Genomic DNA, 22903 nt, shown 5'->3' with positions numbered 1-22903 from the left:
CATGTCAATGATTTGGATGGTCGTAGTAGATAATGGCTGTAATCCTATACTGCGTGTGCACTTCCGGGTAATTTCTCATCGACTTCAATGGAGTGCAAATCTAGTCCTGGGAAACTGGGAGAAGCTTTCCAGGACTAGAACCGGCTTTTTATTGCACCAGGGCAAAGCGTCAGGGAGCGGAACAGAGTTGAAAGGCAGCAGACTGATCAAACAAGGTGCTTCACTTTGTTTAACCATATGTGTTCAGATCGGGGCCGCGCTCTGAACCGCCATGGTCCCGGGACCGCGGCTATTAGCGGGCACGGTCTGATCGTCGTGCCCGCTAATAAAGTAATCAGATTCAGCTGTCAAAGTTAACAGCTGCATCCGATTACTTGAATGCAGCCATCCCTGGTGTCTAGTGAGGTGCATCACTCCTCCAGGATGTTGTCCCGGAGGAGCGATCCACACATCCTCTTCGGTCTGGGCTCAGCGTCGTAATGGCGCTGATCCCGACTCGGCACTCGATTGCTTCCGGCTGCAGCAGCTGGAAGCAATCAAAGTGCCTATCTCATCAATCTATGCTGCATATCTATGCAGCATTGATCTCAATGAGAGATACGTGTACTCATACTAGAATTCCCCCAGGGGGAATAACCCTAACCCCATGGGGAATAACCCTAACCCCAGGTGAATAACCCTAACCCCAGGGGAGCTTCTAGTATAAGTGTAAAAAAAAAAAGTGTTATTATCAATAAAAAGCCCCCTCCCCAAATAAAAGTCAGAATCACTCTTCCCCTTTTCCCATGTAATAAATAAAAGTAAATAAATAAACATGTTTGGTATCGCCGCATGCGTAATTGCCCGAATTATTAATTAATCACATTCCTGATCTCGCATGGTAAACGACGCAAGCATTTTTGGTCGCATCAAATCCAATAAAAAGCGTTCAAAAAGTCGCATATGCGCAATCAAGGTACCGATAGAAAGAACACATCATGGTGCAAAAAATGACACCTCACACAGCCCCATAGACCAAAGGATAAAAGCGCTATAAGCCTGGGAATAGAGCGATTTTAAGGAACATATATATTTGTTAACAATTGTTTGAATTTTTTACAGGCCATCAGATTTAATAAAAGTTATACATGTTATATATCGTTGTAATTGTAACCACTTGAGGAACATGCATAACAAGTCAGTTTTACCCCAGGACGAACGGCGTAAAAACGAAAAAACCCCAAATAAAAGAAATGCAGTTTTTTTTCAATTTCACCACACATTGAATTTTTTGCTGGTTTCGCTGTGTACTTTATGCAAATATTCAGCCTGTCATTGCAAAGAACAATTAGTGATGCAAAAAATAAGGGCTCATGTGGGTCTCTAGGTGGAAAAATGCAAGTGCTATGGCCTTTTAAACACAAGGAGGAAAAAACGAAAACGCAGAAATTGGCCCGGTCATCTAAGGGTTAAAAGGGTTATCCAGCGCTACAAAAACATGGCCCCTTTCCCCCCTCTCTTGTCTCCAGATTGGGGGGGGGGGGGGGGGGGTTGAAATTCAGTTTCATTGAAGTAAATGGAGCTTAATTGCAAACCACACCTGAACTGGAGACAAGAGTGGGGAAAAAGTGGCCGTGTTTTTCTAGTGCTGGATAACCCCTTTAAATTGGTGATTCGCTCATCTCTAATTATAACCATGACATACAGGCGTCCGCCCCGGTACTGCCCAGTGCACTGTGGTTACAGCCAGTCATTCAGGAGACATTATAATAAGCAATGCAAGGCAAGGCTATGTTCAGCACCACTGTTCATTTGCACAATTAACTAACTCTGGACTACTGGAAGAATAAACTCCTATAGTATGTGCCTAGGCCCAAATCTGGTCTAACACCACGCATGCGCGTTTTAAGTGACTTCTTTTTACGCATGCGCCTCGTGCTATTAGTGGCCACCGCTTTCACGTTGTCCTTCAACGCGCCTGCGCAAAACGATTCTCCCTTCTTCGAGCTTTGATTGGTTTACGTGGTGCGCAGGCGCGGACTGTCTTTCCTCGTTTCGGACGCCGTGATTGGAGGGCGTTCTGCGCATGCGTGCACCGTTCTGCCCGGCTTGGGAGCCTTCGCGCCATTCGGAGGAGTGTGGGGTGGCTGGTCACGTGGTGCAGGTGGTGGGGGAGGAGAGAGACCCCGGGTTACCTCAGAGACGGGGGAGAACTGTCACCAGCGACACCCGGGACTGAGCCTCCGCCCTGAGCCGCCGCCATCCGACAGCCCGGGCCTCCGAGCCGCAGCCGCCGACGCTGCCATCATGAAGGGGTGAGCTGTCATCGTGTCTACCGCACTGTGTGTATACCGCTGTACCGTCTCTCCTCATAGACACCTTTGTGGGCTCCCTGCTGACTGTATATGACGCTGGATAGTCACTCCAGCTGTGTGTGTGCGGCTCTATAGGGGCCCCTCACCTCTCTGGGGCCCAGTCCTATAATCCAGGTTAGATATGGGGCCCGGTATCTGTTATGGACCTCATTATACAGTGGTAGTCTCCATGGCTTCCAAAACTACAATTCCCAGCATGCCCTGCGGGCTGTCAGGTCACACCCTGGACTGTAGCTTTAACTGGATGCCGGTGCATGCTGGAAGTTGTAGTTGTGAAACAGGAGGCTGCCTCAACACGTTAGAATGGCAAGCTGGCAGGGCCTGCCGGGGGATGTGGCAGCCAGGGCATGCTGGGAGTTGTAGTTCAGTCAATGAATGGCTGTTTGGGCCCTGGTGCCTGCTATAGTTGTGCTGCTGTGGGTTACTGGGAAATGCGTGGAGGAATAACCCCACAATTTCAGACTGTTGGCATGCTGGGAGTTGTAGTCTGGCATTGGTTGGCTGTCAGGGCATGCTGGGAGTTGTAGTTTGACAATTGGGGGCAGCTAGGTCATGCTGGGAGTTGTAGTTTGGCCTGTGAATGGTTGTTGGGGGCATACCACAAGTTCCAGTTGTACAGCTGGGAGCTGCTAGGACGTGCTTGTCAACAGTAACCCCTGATGGTTGGCTGTCAGGGCATGCTGGGAGTTGTAGTCTGGTATTGGTTGGCTGTCGGGGCGTGCTGGTAGTTGTAGTCTGGCATTGGTTGGCTGTCAGGGCATGCTGGGAGTTGTAGTCTGGCATTGGTTGGCTGTTGGGGCATGCTGGGAGTTGTAGTCTGGCATTGGTTGGCTGTCGGGGCATGCTGGGAGTTGTAGTCTGGCATTGGCTGGCTGTCGGGGCATGCTGGGAGTTGTAGTTTGGCATTGGCTGGCTGTCGGGGCATGCTGGGAGTTGTAGTTTGGCATTGGCTGGCTGTCGGGGCATGCTGGGAGTTGTAGTTTGGCATTGGTTGGCTGTCGGGGCATGCTGGGAGTTGTAGTCTGGCATTGGTTGGCTGTCGGGGCATGCTGGGAGTTGTAGTTTGCAGCAGATTGTAATAAGTTTGTATAAAGACCCATCTGTTGCCCACAGTGGGGGCCCCTGCACCCCTCATCTCTTGATGTTACCCCAGAGATTAGAGGTAACCACCTCATCTATGCTCAGGGCTTGCTCCATGGTTGTCTTGCGCTGACCAGGAACCTGTATAAAAAATAATTTACAAGAAGTCAAACGCTATACAACGTCTGGATTTAACGTTAGTTTAATCTTTGTGACTGCTCCCCATGTATCCCCCTGGGGTTATTGCTAAATGTGGGGGCCCTAAGGTTTACAGTAATAACAGACCATGTACAGGACATACAGGGGCCCGGGCCTGCTGCTTCTCAGGAGGGGTGGGGGTGGGGAGGAGGTGCAGCTGCTGGATGTGTTGTAAAAGTTAATTTTGGGTCAATCCCTCAGGGCCTGGTTCACACTTTGCTGCATTTTTATTATTCATTAGGAGAAACTTCTGCAAACCTGCGCTGGGGGAATAAGGCCGCACAGGGGTCAAACTCTTCACCCTCCAGCCGTTGGCTGTCCAGGCATGATGGGAATTGTAGTTCTGTAAGAGCTGGAGAGCTGCGACTTTGACACCGCTACTTTATGTAACTATCAATCAAAAATGTATCTGGGCCCTTAAAGGGGTAGTGCGGCGGTAAAGAATTATTGACAGAATAACACACATTACAAAGTTATACAACTTTGTAATGTATGTTATGTCTGTGAATGGCCCCCTTCCCCGTGTCCCACCACCCCCACCCGTGTACCCGGAAGTGTGGTGCGCTATACTCACCTGTCACGTGCCGACACTCGTCTCCGATATTTAGCGAGTGACGTCTTCTTTGGGCGGACGGCGAACAGCTCCGACTGTCCCGAATGCCGGCCGCCCTCCGCAGCATCATCCGATGCTCAGCCGCGATTGGCTGAGCATAACTGTGCTCAGCCAATCGCGGCTGAGCACAGTTGTGATGCGGCAGAGGGGGGACGGGCGGCAGCGACTCGGACGTCTTTCCGAAGATGACGTTTGGCACAAGATGGCGGACGGCCCTCAACACGGATCAGGTAATGTATAATGCACCACACTTCCGGGTACACGGGTGGGGGTGGTGGGACACGGGAAAGGAGGCCATTCACAAACATAACATACATTACAAAGTTGTATAACTTTGTAATGTGTGTTATTCTGTGAATAATTTCTGAGCGCGGCACTACCCCTTTAAGGGTTATCCCAACATTATAACTTATTACTTATCCACAAGACAGCAGAGTAAGGATCCCATAGTGAGTGAATAAAGTGACGTCCAAGTATGTTGCCCGATTCCTTGGGACCGCCAGAGATGTGCTGTATTCTAACTCTGTCAGTCCTGTAGATTGGCAACCTGGCATGCAAGAAGAAGAAGGACCGCTTCCAGTGCTGTTCTTAAAGGGGTACTCCAGTAAAAATAAGTTGTTTTTAAAATAAACTGGCATCAAAAAGTTATACAGATTTGTAAGTTACTTCTATTTAAAAATCAGACAGAGGTTGCAGCAGAGAGCGCTGTGTCAGACTGGAGAGAATACACCGATTCCTTCAGGACATACAGCAGCTGATAAGTACTGGAACACTAGATTTTTAAATAGAGGTAAATTAAAAAAAAATCTGTATAACTTTCTGACACCACTTAAGGTTAGATTCACAGACACTGGATCCACAGTGAATTTCACATTGCGGATCAGAATACGTAGTCATCCCACTGCGAGTATGTAAGTGACAGCCTCCTTAACCCCCTGCCAACCAGAGCATACTGTACCTGCTCCACGCTCCGGCTTGCTTCGGGGGCTCCCGGCGTCTGGTTTACTGATCATGCTTGGAAGGACAAAGCTTTGGCAGTCCAGGCATGATGGGGTTTGTACTTTTGCACCAGCTGGAGGGCCACCAGTTTGATTCCCCCCTGGTCTAGCACTTTTATTTTTTCTCCCACCAATCAAGTCTTTGCTTTTCTTGAGTATATACAAGCGGTGTATATATACCCTTAGCCCTCCAGCTGTTACAAAACTACATTTTCCATTATGTCCAGGTGCCCTCTGCATTGCCGCCTTACACCCACTTGCGTCGGTCAGTCCTAGTAGGCGATGCTATTGGCGTGACATGTAGATTCTTGTGTTCTGTGGATCGTCTCCAGTGCTGAGATCTATTAACAATTTAACAAGGGAATTTGATATATGACAGGCAGGAAGGAGTGGTTGTAGATACATGTTGGGAAAGTTGAAACTATGAATTAGTCACCATGAAATGCCAAGCTTGATATGGGTATTTGTGGGGTGGAAAAGAGACTGGTTCACGCACTGTCTTCATGCAACGTTAAAGGAGTAGTTCACAAAAAAAAAAAAATTCTTTCAGATCAACTGGTACCAGAAAGTCCCAGAGAAATGTAATTTACTTCTATAAAAAAAAAAAATGATAATCTCCCAGTACTTATCAGCTGCTGTATGTCCTACAGGAAGTGGTGTATTCTTTCCAGTCTGACACAGTGCTCTATGCTGCCACCTCTGTCCATGTCAGTAACTGTCCAGAGCAACAGCAGATCCCCCATAGAAAATCTCATTTCCTGACATGGACAGAGGTGGCAGCTGATAAGTACTTATAGACTGGAGATTTTTTTTTTTTTTTTAATAGAAGTAAATTACAAGTCTTTGCCACTTTATTGCATCGGTTAATCTGAAAGTTTTTTTTTTTTTTTTAAAGACCACTTTAAAGGGAGGCTCTGATTTGAAGCCTTTGCAGAATAAGTTTACTGGCTGTAGAACGGCCCGGCGCCCTGACCTGTGGGGCTGATCTCTGATGTTCATAGGTTGTATGGGATCAATGTGGCTGTGTAAGGAGGCCCTTACTTTGTAGGATCCTTATTTCCTCTGTGTTACACAATGATGGTTCACATTCAGTGTCCATTTCTAGAATCCTCCTCTGCTTCACATTCAGACGGCTGAGGCTCCGGGAGAAGCGCTCGGCTGCTTTTCAGTCTCTTGCGTCCTATAAACTCTGGAAAAGGAATGGGGGGGGGGGGGGGGCGGTGTTGCTGACTGAATGTGAGCCTCTCTTGCGGCCAAGTATACCTTTCTCTCTAACTATGCGCTGTGACTTGGCAGTGCCTCATATAAAGTCCTGCACATCTGTTCTCCTATTGTAGCTGGAAATCCTAGAAGGTTTATGGCTCTTCTGCGGGACGGTGAAGGCTATGAAACACTCGGTTCTGTACATAACTTATTAGAAAATAACATTGGAAAGTTCTATAGCAGGAGTGTCAAACTTGCGGCCTTCCAGTTGTTGCAAAACTACAATTCCCATAATGCCTGGGTAGCCGAAGGTAAAGCTTTAGCTGTCCAGACATAATGGGAATTGTAGTTTTGCAACAGCTGTAGGGCAGCTGTAAGTTTGACATCTATACTTTACTGCTTTCTTAATTCTGCCAATTCCCCCCAAAACTCAGGCAGTGGATAAGAACTAATATTGACGGCCTGTTCGTATATAATTGGTTTTGGTCCCACATAGCAACTATATCTGGTACTACACATAGTTCAGTCCCATTTACTTTAAGGGGTTCATACCCAGGGCTGTGGCCTTGGAAAATCGCAGCTCCGACTCAAATACCTGAATTTTAACAGGGAGTGGGTCTGACTCTTTCATAAATTGCCACCAGTCAGATACCAGGGGAGTTATTTATCACACTGGCTCAGCAGCTTCTCTCTAATGTCCTACATGATCCTGGGGTGACTTCTGAGGGAATAAGGAGAGATATAAAGCAGCTTTTCCTGTGTGTGTAGGGGATGCAGCCAGTCTCCAGCCTCCATGTCCTGAACAACTCAGAACTAGACTAGGTGGTCCATTTCTTCTATGTTTCTAACTATTCACCATACACAAAGGGAAACTGCTAAGAATGCCAGATGTGATATAGAGGAGTTGGCCATAGGCTTAGATTTATCAGCTTTCCGACAGCATCTGCACTACTGAATCATCGTCGCCCCACAGGAACTACCCACCCAGCTAGTCAGTGACTGCAGCTGTGTCCCGCCTCACTCACTGATTGGCTGAGTGGGGCAGTGACCTCACAGGATCGGGAGCCTGGTGGAGGACCTCAAGCAATGACGCTGCACTGCAGGGGGAAGGGTAAATAGGACTTCTTTATTATGATCCCAACCCCCGGTCCCCCCTGGATTTTTCACCATTGTCCAAAATACCCTTTAATTTCTACCTCTCTCTCAAACACACACAGCCTCCTGCAGCCATAGCACAGTGAAAGAGGTTGTGGCTTTTTTTTTTTTTTTTTTTTTCCTCCTCCTCCAAAACAGCCAGGGAGGCTTGTGTCAGGCCTGCTAAGCCAGTCAGCAGCCGAGGATGCACCCCTTTACAGCTGCTGACTGGCTGAGCGGGCCTGACATCTCACAACCCGGGTCCCCCACTCAGACCAGTAAGCAGCCCAGTGTCCAGGAACCGGAGTGGAGGACAGCGGACCCCATCGCTGGAGCCAGGGAGGTAGGTGCATGTTATGTTCAGCCACCTCCGGCTCTTTTGGAAAAAAAACAAAAAAAAAGTCTGAACATGGACTTCTCCTTTAAATCTTGGTATAGTGCCTTTTAATGGGATTTAGTTGTGATATGCTGCAGTACCTAGTACAGCCACTGCGGAAAGTATGGCGCTGTGCCTACAAATGAAACTACTTTACAACTTGCCCAAGGGTTGGGGCCTCTTTAGTCAATGGATAGATGGGGTGCTGGAGCCCTGTCAATGTATTATTCATAATCTATACCATCTCTTATGTGGATTTTAATACAGTCCCCACCAGAGAATGCATTATTCACCCCCAAAAAACAGAAAGTGCTGCGAGATCAGGTGCCCTCCATTACACACCATATGAAGCTCCTGTAAGGTGCTCTCTTGCACAATCCTTACACCCGGCGAGGCCCATGTGGTGGCTGCCATGGATGTCTCTCTCAGACTAAATTTAACAGGCGATTGCTGTAAATAGATTTTGGGCTTGGAGGAGCGATCTGCGCTGGGATCCGTTTCAGGGCTGCACATTCCTCCTCAGGACGGTCAGAGACTATTTTTAGCCATGAGCAATGGAACCGTCGCCGCGTTCTGGTGAGTGTGAATGCCCACGTTTTACCATTCCCAAGCGACGCGCAGCCCGTCCGTGGGGGGCGTTGTTTCCTATCGTACTGCCGGGATCAGTGATCTCCGAGATTACTGAATGTCATACAAGCGGCTAATCTGCTTCCAATACATGCAATGCATGGTATGACGTATGTCAAGCTTGTGTCCCCACAGTTAAATGTCTGCTGAAGAAATATCCCCCCTAATGGTGGGTGGATGCTGTCTTATACAGCAATAGAGCTTGTCTCTGAATTTAGGTTTGGAAGGACCTATAGCTGTGCTCATCCAGAGCAGCCTGGTTCATGCAAGAGGCCACTGACAGATGCTTGTACAGGGTAAAAAGATTGAAGAAAGATGTAACTTCCTAACCACGTTTTATATTCCTTTAAGGGTTTGTAGAAAGTTGGGCGAGACATGGCTGAACTTTACTACAGGTTTCCTCTATCTGTGGCCAAAACTACGACTCCCATAATGCACTTAGGTGTTGAGTTGTAGTTTTGCAACAGTTGCAGAACGCTGCTTTACTGCATGTAAGTCGTTTTTAGACAGCTGAAATATTCCCATAGGTGGCGCCACATACCAATGTTCATCATAGTCTTTGTGCCGAGTTGCTTGGTTTTACCCTTTTTCTTTATAGGGAACATCTGATTTGGCTTTCTTGGTGACTTAGAGGCAGCATGCGGTTTGCTTTGTTCTACGTAGGTAATGCCTTTCAATGCACAATTCTTGAGAGAAGGCAAATCCCCTTTCTATAGCCATTACTGGGGGTCTTTGAGGCCTGCCCCACTGATGAGAATAGGTGTCAGACTAGCAACTCCGCAGCTGTTGCAAAACTACAATTCCCCTCATGCCTTGACAGCAGAAGCTTTAGCTGTGGCTGCCCAGACATGATTAAAATTGTAGTTTTGCAACAGCTGGAGAGCTGCGAGTTTGACACCCATGATTTGACGTATGCAAGGGCTGACCCCCAGCATGTAAGAAATTACTAAGACCTCTTCATTGCTTCATTGTGCAGTTTAGATAAATCTCTTCTCTGCTCCCATGTTAAACAGGTTATCCAGCACTGCAAAAACATGGCCACTTTCTTCCAGAGACAGCACCACTCTTGTCTCCAGTTCGGGTGCGGTTTGCAATTAAGCTCCATTCACTTCAATGGAACTGAGTTAACAATCTCCCCCCCCAAACTGGAGTCAAAGGTGGTGCTGTCTCTGGAAGAAAGTATTTGTAGCGCCGGACAGCCCCTGTAATGTCCTTGCCTTCATTACAGAACCTCCTCCTGTGTCTTATAGTAACCAGTCTGCACTGGGATGGACTCTCTGAGAATGTGGGATGAGTTCTAAGGATTTCTTGCTTTGTTCCAGTAGCCGGATTGAGTTGGGAGACGTGACACCACATAACATTAAGCAACTGAAGCGCCTGAACCAGGTCATCTTCCCAGTGAGTTACAATGACAAGTTCTACAAAGACGTCTTGGAGGTCGGGGAGCTGGCAAAACTTGGTAAGAAAATGGATGGAGAGAGATCTAAGAAGTCTACGGAGCTGAGATCTGTAGTGTAAAGCTGAGGTTTGGGGCATTTTAGTGGCAGTGGTTTATTATCTAATGTGTATAGGGGACTCTGACAATCATCCATTGGGGGAGAGGAGAATTGGCCATGCTGGATTTCACTGTACCTGTTCCTATCTAGTCTGGTAGCAGACGTCTCCTCGTTCCTGCTCTCTCATCCAGGCTGAGCATGCATGTGCTTGGGAGATCAGTGAAGAGAGCTGTCATCTGAGTTGTATTCACGTGCATAGCCAGACTTGTCATATACACTAGTCACCTGATGCTCCAAAGTGTACAGATGCTAATAGTCTTGTGTCTCTTCTTGCTGCAGCCTATTTTAATGACATTGCAGTTGGAGCCGTGTGTTGTAGAATCGACCACTCTCAGAATCAGAAGAGGCTTTATATCATGACCCTTGGCTGTCTCGCACCGTACCGCAGGCTAGGAATAGGTATGTATGGCTCCCTTCTCACACATCTAATTAAAAAAAAAAAAAGTAAAACCACATCATACCTTAAAGAGAATGTACCATCAGGCACTCTTTAAAATCACACATGAATCAAGGGCGCCGGCACGGAAAAGCCTTCCTTTCTTTGAACCGCGGGCCAGTTCCCGTGTACGGCGCTGTTCAACTCATGGTTACTGGGCCGAGGGTGAAGCACTGGGCCTGAAGTTCCGGACCCCATCCTGCCGCCGAGAAATCCCCGTCAGAAGCCGTGTGCGTGCTTACCAGAGATGAGTCCGACCCCCATAGAGAATGACTGGAGCAGTGATTCTCTATGGTCATCCGACTCATCTCTGGTGAGCGTGCGCACGGCTTCCAATGGGGATTTCTCGGCGGTTGGACGAAGTCCGGAACTTTGAGGAAGGGGTAAGTATAAGGTGCTCCACCAGGGTGTCGGGCGGGCTTCACCCTGGCAGCCGGGGTGACAGGTTTCCTTTAACCTCTTAAGGACCCATGACGTACCGGCACGTCATGGATCACTGTCACTTAAGGACCCATGACGTGCCGGTACGTCATCCCTTTAAACGGGCGCCGCGGCCGGCCGGGTCCCGATCGGGGGAGATAGCCTGCTATAATACATAGCAGGCCATCTCTCCCTGTCGGCATGGAGGGTTGTTAACCCCCCCCATGCCGACGATCGCCGCTATTGGCTGATAAGCCCATAGCGGCGATCGGAACCTTTCCGGGCCATCGGTGGCCCGATGACCCGGAAAAAAATGGCGGTCGGTGCTGTCCGAGGACGGCACCGACCGCCATTACTGTAAAAAGTAATGGTGGTCACGGTACCACCGTCCCGATCGCCGTGAACGGCCGGCCGGCCGTTCACGGCGATCAAAGTCCCCACAAGTAATAAATACCTGCTCCGGACCCCTCAGCTAGGTAGCTGAGGGGTCCGGAGCAGGTATTTGTACATTACTCACCTGTCCCGGGGTCCTGATCGGCGTCTTCCGGGTTCCCGGCGTCCACTTCCTCTTGTTGGGACTTCGGCTTCTTCCGTGAGTCCCGATCGTCTCTTTCCGGCTCCAGCGTCGTCTATTTTCGTATTTTTCCGGCTCCAGCGTCGTCTATTTTCGGATCTTGCGCTCTGCTGCCCCCTAGCGGCTGATAAGTGTAATACACGTATCAGCCACTACAGGGATGTTCAGAATGTAGTAAAAAAAAAAATTTTTTTCCCAATTTTTTTTTTTTCTATTTTCCGCACCCTATCGCCGCTGAGTGTTGATCAGCATCGCACGAAAGTGCGCTGCTAATCAGCAACTCCTCCTTTTTGGCGTAGGGTGTTTTTTTTTTATATCCTACTGCCACGGTCTGCTTATAAGTGCCGAACATAAGTGCGGCATTCATCAGCAACACCATTTTTGGCGTAGGTTTTTTTTGTATACTTACTGTAAAAAACACGTAAAAAAACACTACATTACACCACACTACATTGAATAAAGTTTTACACTACACCACTACATACCCCATATACCAATCCCCATATAAAGATGGCCCCCAGGGTGTTTTCGGTGTCGGACGCATACATTATTATTGCCTCCGACACCGAAACAGCCAGTGAGGATGAATTGGGGGGATCCTTCTTTCCTCCATTCATCCTCATCCTCCTCATCATCCAGTGACGTGTCTGGGAGTAGCGTAGCGTACGCTGCCCCCCAGACACGTCTTTTCCGCCAGTACCGTCCCAATAAGAGATGACGGTATGGCGTGAAATTCTACAAACTCTGTGAGAGTACCTCAGGGTACACTTACAGATTTAGGGTACGTGCACACTGCGGAATGGCGAAGGATAACCCTTCGTGCATTCCGCAGCTGGCACCCGCCGGCGGACTGATGCAGGGGCGCGTCTCCGCCTGTGTCATAGACTCTATCCTATGCATGGGCGGATTCCATTATCCGTCATTCCATCAACACGTTGGACGCAGAGCGGAATCCGCCCGTGCATAGAATGGAGTCTACGACACGGACGGAGACGTGCGCCTGCATCAGTCCGCCGGCGGGTGCCAACTGCGGAATGCACAAAGGGTTATCCTTCGCGATTCCGCAGTGTGCACGTACCCTTAGAGTGTATGAAGGAAGGGACACTCGAATCCAGCCGCCAGATGCCCCCCCCCCCCATCCTCGGAGTTAGTGGGGAGATCGTCCGGGAACTGATCTTCCCACTGCTGGATAAAGGTCACCACCTGTACGGGGATAACTTTTATACCAGCACCCCCTCTTCCGGTCCCTCGCTGCCCGAGCTACTGTAGCTTGCGGCACGATCCGAACATATCAGAAGTAGTAATAGAGCCCTAATATTTAGCAGCCATGGAGCGGACCCAGCGCTTCTGGATATGAAGGACCCCGTATCGCACCAGGACAACATTTTCCAGGTGACGTCCCCCACACTGGAGAACAGGAGACCCCAGAAGAAGTGCAGAGTGTGGGGTAACAGGGGGGTCAGGAAGGACACCATTTACCAGTGTGACACCTGTCCTGATCCCCCCGGCCTCTGCATACTGGATCGCTCCAAGGCGCACTACACGTCATTGGGGTTCTACATTATCTAAATTCTGTCCCTTATTCCTATTTCAGGGGTCACGTTGATCCAGGGATTATTCTGATCGCCATTATGGAGTCGGGAAGGAATTTTTCCCCTGTGATGAGGCTACTGTCGTCTGCCTCACGAGGGGTTTTTGCCTTCCTCTGGATCAACACAGGTTGAGTTTGATGGACACCTGTCATTTTCCAACCTTATAAACTAATAATTGGCCTAATACCCCCAAATAAATTAGAATTGTCCCTTTTCCCCAGCTAAGTAGGTATGGCCGCCATTCCCATTAGAGGATGCCATGATGCAATTACAAAGCCTCTGTGCGGCCAGGACAATAGAAACCCCCCACAAGTGACCCCATTCTGGAAACTACACCCCATAAGGAATCTAACAAGTGGGGCAGCGGGTATATGGCCCCCTGGTGACGGCCACATTTGGGACGTGAAAATGAAAAAAATGGTATTTTTTATTTTCACGGCACATGTCCTACACATGTGCCCATCACTAGTGGGGTCCATATGCTCACTGCACCCCTTGTTAGATTCCTTATGGGGTGTAGTTTCCAGAATGGGGTCACTTGTCGGGGGTTTCTACTGTTCTGGCAGCACAGGAGCTTTGTAATTGCGACATTGCCTCCATCCTGCATTCCAGCCTCTAAATGGCGCTCTGTCCTTTTGGTGACTTGCCCTGTGCCCATATGGCAAATTATGTCCACATGTGGGGTATTTTCGTACTCAGGGGAAACTACCCTACACGTTTTGTGTTCATTTTCTTTTTTAACCCCTTGTGGAAATGGAAAAAAATCAAGGCTAGACCAACATTTAGTGTAATTTTTTTAAAATTTTTACTCTAAATCATTGATCTTGTCTTGATTTTTTCATTTTCACAAGGGGTTAAAAGATAAAAAAAAACACAATGTGTAGAGCAATTTCCCCTGAGTACGGAAATACCCCACATGTGGACATAAAGCGCCATGCGGGTGCAGGGTAAGCCTCCAAAGGGAAGGTGCGCCATTTGGTTTTTGAAGGCTGGATTTGGATGGAATGGATTTCGAGGGGCCATGTTGCATTCAAAAGGCCCCTGTGTTGCCAAGACAGTTAAACCCCCCACAAGTGACCCTATTATGGAAACTACACCCCTCAAGGAATGTAACAAGGGGTGTAGTCAGCATATGGACCCCACTGGTGACGGGCACAAATGTGGAACAATGTGGCGTGAAAATGAAATATTAAATTTTTTACACTATAATGTTGGTCTAGCCTTGAATTTATCATTTTCACAAGGGGTTAAAAGAGAAAAAAACACACAAAATGTGTAGAGCAATTTCCCCCGAGTCCGTAAATACCCCACATGTGGACATAAAGCGCCATGTGGGTGCAGGGCAAGCCTCCGAAGGGAAGGAGCGCCATTTGGATTTTAGAGGTTGGATTTGGCTAGAATGGATGATGAACGCCATGTCGCATTTACAGAGCCCTTGTGCTGCCAAAACACTGTAAACCCCCCACAAGTGACCCCATTCTGGAAACTACACCCCTCAAGGAATCTAACAAGGGGTGCAGTGAGGATATGGACCCCTGGATGACGGGCACATTTGTGCCATGAAAGTGAAAAAATGAAAATTTTCACTTTCACGTCACATTTTTCCACATTTGTGCCCGTCACCAGTGGGGTCCATATGCTCACTGCACCCCTTGTTAGATTCCTTGAGGGGTGTAGTTTCCAGAATGGGGTCACTTGTGGGGGGTTTCCAGTGTCTTGGCAGCACGAGGGCTCTGTAAATGCGACATGGCCCTTGAAATCCATTCCAGTGAAATCCAGCTTCCAAAAGCCAATTGGCGCTCCTTCCCTTTGGAGGCTCGTCCTGCGCCCGCTTGGCACTTTATGTCCACATGTGGGGTATTTCCGTACTCGGGAGAAACTGTGCTACATGTTTTGTGTTTTTTTTTTCCTTTTATCCCTTTGTGAAAATGAAAAATTGAAGGCTAGAACAACATTTTAGTGTAAAAAATACTTTAGTCTTTTTTCAAGCCATATTGTTTGGAAAATCTGTGAAGCACCTGTGGGGTCCAGATGCTCACCGCACCCCTTGTTACATTCCTTGAGGGGTGTAGTTTTCTAAATGGTGTCCCTTTAGGGGTGTTTTTTAGGTTTTGGCACCCCAGAGCCTCTGCCAACCTGAAGTGGTACAGTCAAAAATGACCAAAAATAACGGAGCCATTGAAATTCACTAGGCGCTCCCTTATATCTGAGGCTTGTGGTTGCGTCAAATAGCGCAATAGGGCCACATATGGGGTATTTCTATAAACTGCAGAAATGGGGCAATCAATATTGGGGTGCATTTCTCTGGTAATAGGTTTATAATTATGAAAAATATTGGATTACAATAAAATCTCTGCACAGAAAATTAAAATTTTCAAATTTCTTACACACTTAGCTTTTATTTCTGTGACTCCCCTAAAGGGTTAAAAAACTTTCTGGATGTGCTTTTGCAGAGTTTAGGGGGTGCAGTTTCTGAAATGGGGTGCTTCGTGAGGCTTTCTAACACACAGTCCCCTCAAATACACTTTAAACCTGAACAGTTCCCTAAAAATATCTGATTTTGAAATTTTACTGAAAATTTGGAAATTTGCTGCTAATGTTTTAAGCTTCCTATTGTCTAAAAAAAATGAAATATAGTTTAATAAATGCCGCCAACATAAAGTAGACATGTTGCTAATGCTATTTAATATATAATTTATGTGGTATAACCATTTTCTGTATAAGCAGAAAAGTTTTAAAGTTGGAAAAATGCATTTTTTCACAATTTTTCACGCTATTTGGGGTTTTTTCATAAAGATTCGTTATAAGTATCGACTCCAATTTACAAGAAATGTGAAGTACAATATGTCACGAGAAAACAATCTCAGAATCAGCCGGATAGGTAAAAGCATCCCGAAGTTATTAATGAATAAAGTGACACTGGTCAAATTCATAAAATTTGCTCCGGTCCTTAAGGCCATTTCAGGCTCTGTCCTTAAGGGGTTAAGCAAAAAATCCATTCATTTTTCAATCCCTTGGTGACGCGATATAGGTGCAGAACATTGTAAATCAAAATGAGTGGAGTTCCGAATTGCTGTCCATGCCACATTGTCCGTGCATCGTCTGTAATTGTGGAATATTTGAATGCCCCCCTAGTGTTTAAAAGGTATCCGCTATTCCAGTCATGCAACAGGTTACCTAAAACTTTGAGGATTCTGTGTCAGGTACGAAACTGCCAGCAGCGCCATAGACTGCATTGTAATATACATCAATTGTCGCTTCTGGCACTTTCGTCTGCTGATCACTTTAGGACTGGATACCTGCTTGAGTTTTAAGAAAGCTTGCCGTGCAAGCTAAATGGTAGGTATTTTTTTAAACACTATAATACTTCAGCATTGGGTAGTATGCCGATCAGTGTAAAATTGCTTGCTTGTATCTCGGGCAGAAATTAAAGGCTGTATTAGACGGTATGGTAAGTAAGCACCCCACTTATTGGGCCTATTACATGGCTTAATAATTGTGCAGCCAAGGGGAATTATCGATGCAGCCCTTTCTTTCATCGGACGTCAACCGCGCTACTCCTATTACACAGAACGATGCGCACCTGTTGATTTTTTTAACATGTTTAAAGACAGCGATCAGAGCACGAGCATTTGCTAGCTTGTGGAATGATCACTTTGTCCATTACCTGGTTCGGCAGATAACCGCTGTGTGTAATAAGGGCCTTAAAGGGGTCATCTAGTGTTAGTGAAACATGGCCACTTTCTTCCAGAGACAGTGCCGCTCTTGTCTCCAAAGTGGCCTTGTTTTTCTAATGCTGGATAATGCCTTTAAGAGGCAAACACAGACTTGCTAGTGAGGTACCCTTTAAACGAGGGGGGATAAATGATCAGAGAAAAAACCTTTTAGTAAAAATAATAAATGAGACAAGTGAGGTTGCCGCAGCCATAAGGTACTGATAAGTAAACATAAGTGTTTGTTACGAATGATCTACACCCCAACGCCTTTTTTGTTTTCTCTCTTCCCAGGAACAAAGATGCTGAACCACGTTTTAAACATTTGTGAAAAGGACGGCACCTTCGACAACATCTATCTGTAAGTTTTCAGCTTGACTTGTTTCCTGAGTCCGCAGTGCTATTCTGCCTACAGACAATGGTTCTGCTGACAGCCCTCCACCCGACTCCCACATTAACATGCATGTTCGGCTGAGCGTACATGTCATGTCAATAGGGTGATAACCAGTTTCCAGGCACCTGGTGCCGCTTAGTTAAATAGCATAAATTAGACTAAATTTCCTGCATGATACTAAACTCCCTTTCATATTAGATCTAGTAAGAGACTTCACTAGACACAGCTAGTGACTTCTATTGCCATTGCCCAGAGGTTTCAGTGCCTGCATGGACTGGAGATAACAGTATTGCAGAGGAGCACTGGTGCAAACAATGGCCAGGCGGCTGCAGTATTGCAAAGGGGCAGCGAGGTAGGCGACAAACCGCGCAGGGTGAATGTCTGTATCTTTCATGCCCTTACTTAAAACAGACACTGAGGGAGGTCTGCTCTCTGACAGTTTCTGCATACACTGTTCCACCCCTTCTGATCTCTAAATGCTTCCCAAGCATCCAACCATTTGCACCCTATTTGAGGGGCGTAATGTATCCTGTGGAAAATAATTGTAATAGTTTCAGGTGGGAAGTAAACGGAATGTCCATTGGGTGGAATATTTAACCATGTCTAGGTGGTTTTAGTACTGAAAGAAGCCATAGATGAGGGAATGATTTATACAGAGACCCCTATGTCTTAAGGGCTTGATGTAAACCGCCAAATAATGAGTGTAGCTCTGGAATATAATAAAGGATGTAACTCAGGATGAGTAATGTATGAACACATTGACCCCACCAGCAGAATAGTGAGTGCAGCTCTGGAGTATGATACAGGCTGTAACTCAGGATTAGTAATGTGTTCAGAGATATACCTGCCCAGAGCTCACAGCACAATGCTACGTGTAAACTGTATATAATTCACCCCGAGTAACCCACCCTCACTGTTTTAACGCAGGCATGTCCAGATCAGCAATGAATCCGCCATAGACTTCTACAGAAAGTTCGGTTTTGAGATAATCGAAACAAAGAAAAATTATTACAAGAGGATAGAGCCTGCTGACGCTCACGTGCTCCAGAAAAACCTGAAGATCTCTTCTCCCGCGCCGAACGCAGAAGTGCAAAAGAGTGAAAACTGAACGGAGACCTGGACGAACCTTTTTTCTTGCACTTGCTTGTCGCCAAATACGGATAAGAGACCCGTTGAGTTTTACTGAGCGCACACTTCTAATATCTCTTCTTCCTTCTCCACTTGGAAAAAAAAATTAAAAGAAAGTGTTGAATGCTTCTCAAAAGAGCTGTACAATCTCGTATGTATATTGTCTGGTTGAACTCTGAAATGTTTCCCGTGTGCGGAGATGATCCGGGCTGGGAAATTATGGATTTTTTTTTTTCTTCAGGCTTTTCCCCTGTTTTTGGTTGGAAGAGTTGGGTGGCTTCTATCAGTCTGAAATAATAGTCTTTAAATAAAATCTAATTTCTTTTTAGCATTCTTTCTAACCTCATTGCAGTTTTTTTTTTTTTTCCAATTTCCTATGATTCCTATGATGTACAAGATAGGCTGTGCTCACAGTGTAAAGTACCGCCAACAACGGCCGTTATCATAGTGTGTGAACATGGCCAAAGGCAGGATTTTTCACAAGACCAGAATTAACCAGTGATATTGCATTTAGGGTCCATATTTTATGTCTTGCTAACTGTTTCCTTACATAAAGTAAGTTATATAGAAGTGATCAGTGCCCTCTATATTCTGGACACCTGACCTGTACAAATACTACTGGGAATAAAGAGTGCCTGTCATTAGAAAATATTACAGACACATGTCAAAAGTTTTTATCGTTAGGGTCTTGGTGTTCAGACTGCGACCGATCAGGAGAAGGAGCCGGAAGAAGTTTGTTCACAGCATGTTCTCTCCTGACTGTGACCTGGACTGCCACATAATATCTATGGGGTCATCCACCTCAGATGTACACAGAGCAGGGAGAGACGGGCATGGCAGCGGTGACTTCCCCTGACTGGTTCTCCCAATCGGTACAGGTCTGACCACTCAGTCCCTGACCAATTTGAACTTTTGACATGTCTCTGTGATATGTCCAAAGTTTTTTTTTTTTCTAATGACAGGAACTCTACCGCCCGAAGTGTGACATCCCAGCTGCGTTCTAGTGGCGCCATTCTATGCCAAGGCGTAAGTTGCAGGTCGCGTGTCTTCCAGGCTGTTTTGCCCTTTTCTTCAGCCACAGCGCTTGTGGTATACTGTCACAATAAGCGAGAGTATGGCTCTGCTGTGTCAGCTGTGGATTCCCTTATCGCGACAGTACGGCACACAAGCGCTATGTCTGAAGAGGAGGGCGTCACTGCCTGGAACAAGAGATGCGCTGCAGCTGATGTCACAGCACAGAATGACGGCGCTGGAATGCAGCTGCGACGTCACACTGTCGGCGTCAGAGCTGAATACAAAGTAAGCTTGTAGTAGCCCTCTGTACCCACAATCTGACCCCCCAAACCACTTGTACCTTCGGATAGCTGCTTTTAATCCAAGATCTGTCCTGTGGTCCGTTCGGCAGGGGATGCAGTTATTGTCCTAAAAAAACTTTTAAACTTGGAGCCCGTGCCAAACGGGAGTATCTGTGCCCTAACTTTGCACCACCCCTCCGTCCCTTCTCCCCTCCTTCCCACCCTCTTCATCATTACGAATGCCACTGGAACATTTTCTCCATGCTGAACATTGCACAGGTGCATTAACAATCTAGCCCACCTTCCGGGCTGACCCAGGTGGGGAATAGGAGGTAATCTGCCTGGAGCATTCCTAATGATGAGGGTGGGGAGGAGGGACGGAGGGGTGGTGCAAAGTTAGGGCACAGTTACTCCCGTTTGACACAGGACTGCAAGTTTTAAAAGTTGTTTTTAGGACAATAACTGCATCACCTGCGGAACGGACCCTAGGACAGATCTTGGATTAAAAGCAGCTATCCGAAGGTACAAGTGGTTTGGGGGGGGGTCAGATTGTGGGTGCAGAGTCGCTTTAAAGAATTGTACTACTGTGTCTTGATCTTTCGCAAATTAATATTTATTTATATTCAGGAAAGCTGGGTGACGCCGAACATGACATCCCATTGCGACTCCCTCCTGATGAAGAAGGGTATGTATCTTTATTGAAGGCTTGTATAGGGTTAGAAAAAAAAAAAAAAAACATGGCTGCTGTCCTCCATGAATGGTGCCTACTGGTGCCTCTAAGCTGCTTTTAGACAGTATTCTGTAGTGTCCATTGGTGGCACATGCTGTTCTAATTTATGAACGCTGAATTATTGTTTGTTTTACGTAATAACAATTCACGTATTGGATGGTAAGCACTTCAGCAGTAGAGTAAGCAGGACGTTCTTCTGAGAGGAGCTACCTCCCCATGGAGAACACACCGACTTTGGCTGTGAGGCAGTTCAAACCGTTCTGTCACCGCTTTGCAACTCTTGAAAGAATGAATTTCTGTCAGGTTGCAGCGCAACCACCTGCCTAGTTTAATTTTTGGGATTAGTTCACTATGATCTAGTTAATTTTAAAAAGTAGTTCAGAAGATCAGCTCCTTTAGTTCATCATTTTTCTGGCTCTGGGAAGCAGATTTTCTTTATTAAGGTCCATTTATACAGAAAGATTATCTGATGGATTATTGAAGCCAAAGCCAGACACAGACTATAAACACAGATCAGGTCATAAAGGAAAGCCTGGGATTTTTACTCTTTTCCAATCCATTCCTGGCCTGGATTTCATTCGTTATTTTTGTTAATCCTATCACTTATACAAACTCATAGTATCGTACTGAACTCTGCAAAAATAGTTTTCAATAGATGGCTTTAATTAAGTTATATCGTGTTATATAACGTTATTTAAAAAAAAAAAAAAAAAAAGTACTGACTATTTTCTTTAGATCAGTGTGACAGTGCTGGATTCTCTGTACTTGATGATGATCTTTTCTGGGAAAGTAAACTAGATCATTTAGTTCACTTTAAAGATTAGTTTTGAACTGATCACTGATTCATGAACTCCCCATCACTACCATGCAGCATATCCTGGTGCCTGTACTCCTGGCATGTTGTCCACGGTAAGGCCCACTGCACACACCATGAAAATCTATCTAAATGTCTTATCAGAAATTCTGGTTAGATTTCCTAATCCATAGGGTGTTATTATTGTCCAAGGAAGGATGCACATCTGGAATTCCACATGTGCTCCTAGCTAGACCAGCGTCCGCAACCAGCCAAGTGCTGCTGGGGTTGATGCTGGCCCTTTAACTGTACACACTGTGTTTGATAGGGCTGGCAGCCAATGGTGCGTTATGCCTCCGGCATGTCTCTCTTTATGGTCAGGAAACAGTTTCTTGAAGAGTCCAGGATCAGTATTTCCTGACCCTAAAAAAGGCCACAATTGTATAACGCCTAAGATGGTACTTCTGTAGGGTGAAGAGAAACCAACATCAGGTAAGTACTTGTCGCTGGTGCTACTGGTGAGGGGAATCTATACAATGAGGTGCAGCGCATTATAGTGGACACAATGAAGATGAATGCTGCAGCTCCTAACATCTGCTGATTTTTAAGTGATCACATGACCACACCTTGTTGCTTCTATAGGGGTGAATGTAATGTGGCTGCTATTATAGCAGACTATGTGCACTGTATTTTCGAACATAAAACATGTTTGTTTTTTTTCCCCCCTGGATGGCATTGCGTGTTCTATGTGCTTAGATCTTATGTAGTAATACTGCATTTTTTGCAGAAATATTCAAAATGGCAGGCAAGAAAATATTTTCTAAACTTTTATATTGTAAAACGGAGAACATGTTCTCAGTCTGTAAATCATTTTCCACATGTGTGCACAGCAGCCATAACATTAAAACCCCCAGCAGAAAATTGTGACATCCCTGATGCTGTAACCTATGTAGCCTGGACCCATAGCCCTGTGATGTGTCTCCCTATGGAGCCTAGACCCCCTAGCCCTGTGACCCCCCACCCCCCACATAGCTCTGTAGAGGTCTGGAGCCATCTGACCGGCCATGTTTCTCCTCATAGATCTGGATCCATCTGACCGGCCATGTTTCTCCTCATAGATCTGGATCCACCTGTTTCACCACAAGCATGATGGGAATTGTAGTTTGTAGGAGCTGGAGGTCCGCAGGGACCCTCTCCTACAAAACGTTTGTTTTTCAGATGTGGCAAAACTCCCAATTCCAGTTAGGCACTGACAGCACAACGTGTACCTGTCCAGCAGTAGTAGAAGCCCATAACCAAGTATGCTAGCATGATGGGAGTTGTAGTTTTGCAATTTGTAGGAAGCAGTAAGTAGACCATGGTGTACACTCCTCTTATGTCTAATAACTTTGATATGAAAAGGTGACACTACTGCTATGCATGCTGGAAGTTGTAGTCCTATAACAGCTGGACAGACTCAGACGGATCCGCTGCGGATCCGTGCCCTACACCCTCTATGGCAGGCAAACTCGAGTTTATCCGCAGTCCGCCCCGGTAACCCCCTCCCTGGAGACTATACATCATCGGGTCCCCGCTCCTGCTTGCTTCGGCGGTTCCCGGCACGTCCCGCTCGGCCAATCAGTGCACTGCCCCGCCGCAGCGCACTGATTGGCTGAGCGGGACGTAAAGACACCGGGAGCCCCGAAGCAA

At 46.6% G+C, this 22903-nt stretch overlaps 1 protein-coding gene across 2 annotated transcripts; it reads left to right on the top strand.

Annotated features, from left to right (window-relative positions):
• The first annotated feature begins 2025 nt into the window (after positions 1 to 2025).
• Positions 2026 to 18730, top strand: NAA50 (N-alpha-acetyltransferase 50, NatE catalytic subunit). 2 transcript variants are annotated; one of them, XM_069944712.1, is made up of 5 exons: positions 2026 to 2294; positions 9906 to 10042; positions 10419 to 10538; positions 17169 to 17235; positions 18196 to 18730. In XM_069944712.1, the coding sequence occupies exons 1-5, from the start codon at positions 2287 to 2289 to the stop codon at positions 18374 to 18376; spliced, it is 513 nt and encodes a 170-aa protein (XP_069800813.1). In that variant the 5' UTR covers positions 2026 to 2286; the 3' UTR covers positions 18377 to 18730. The 2 variants fall into 2 exon arrangements, with proteins under 2 accessions (XP_069800813.1, XP_069800812.1); XM_069944711.1 differs by having other exon boundaries at positions 2046 to 2294; positions 9909 to 10042.
• The last annotated feature ends 4173 nt before the right edge of the window (positions 18731 to 22903 follow it).

This window comes from Dendropsophus ebraccatus, chromosome 11 (assembly GCF_027789765.1).
Source record: "Dendropsophus ebraccatus isolate aDenEbr1 chromosome 11, aDenEbr1.pat, whole genome shotgun sequence".
In the NCBI taxonomy this organism is placed as follows: domain Eukaryota; kingdom Metazoa; phylum Chordata; class Amphibia; order Anura; family Hylidae; genus Dendropsophus; species Dendropsophus ebraccatus.
The sequence above is the reverse complement of the archived record's forward strand: the minus strand, read 5'-3'. Positions and strand labels throughout refer to the sequence as shown.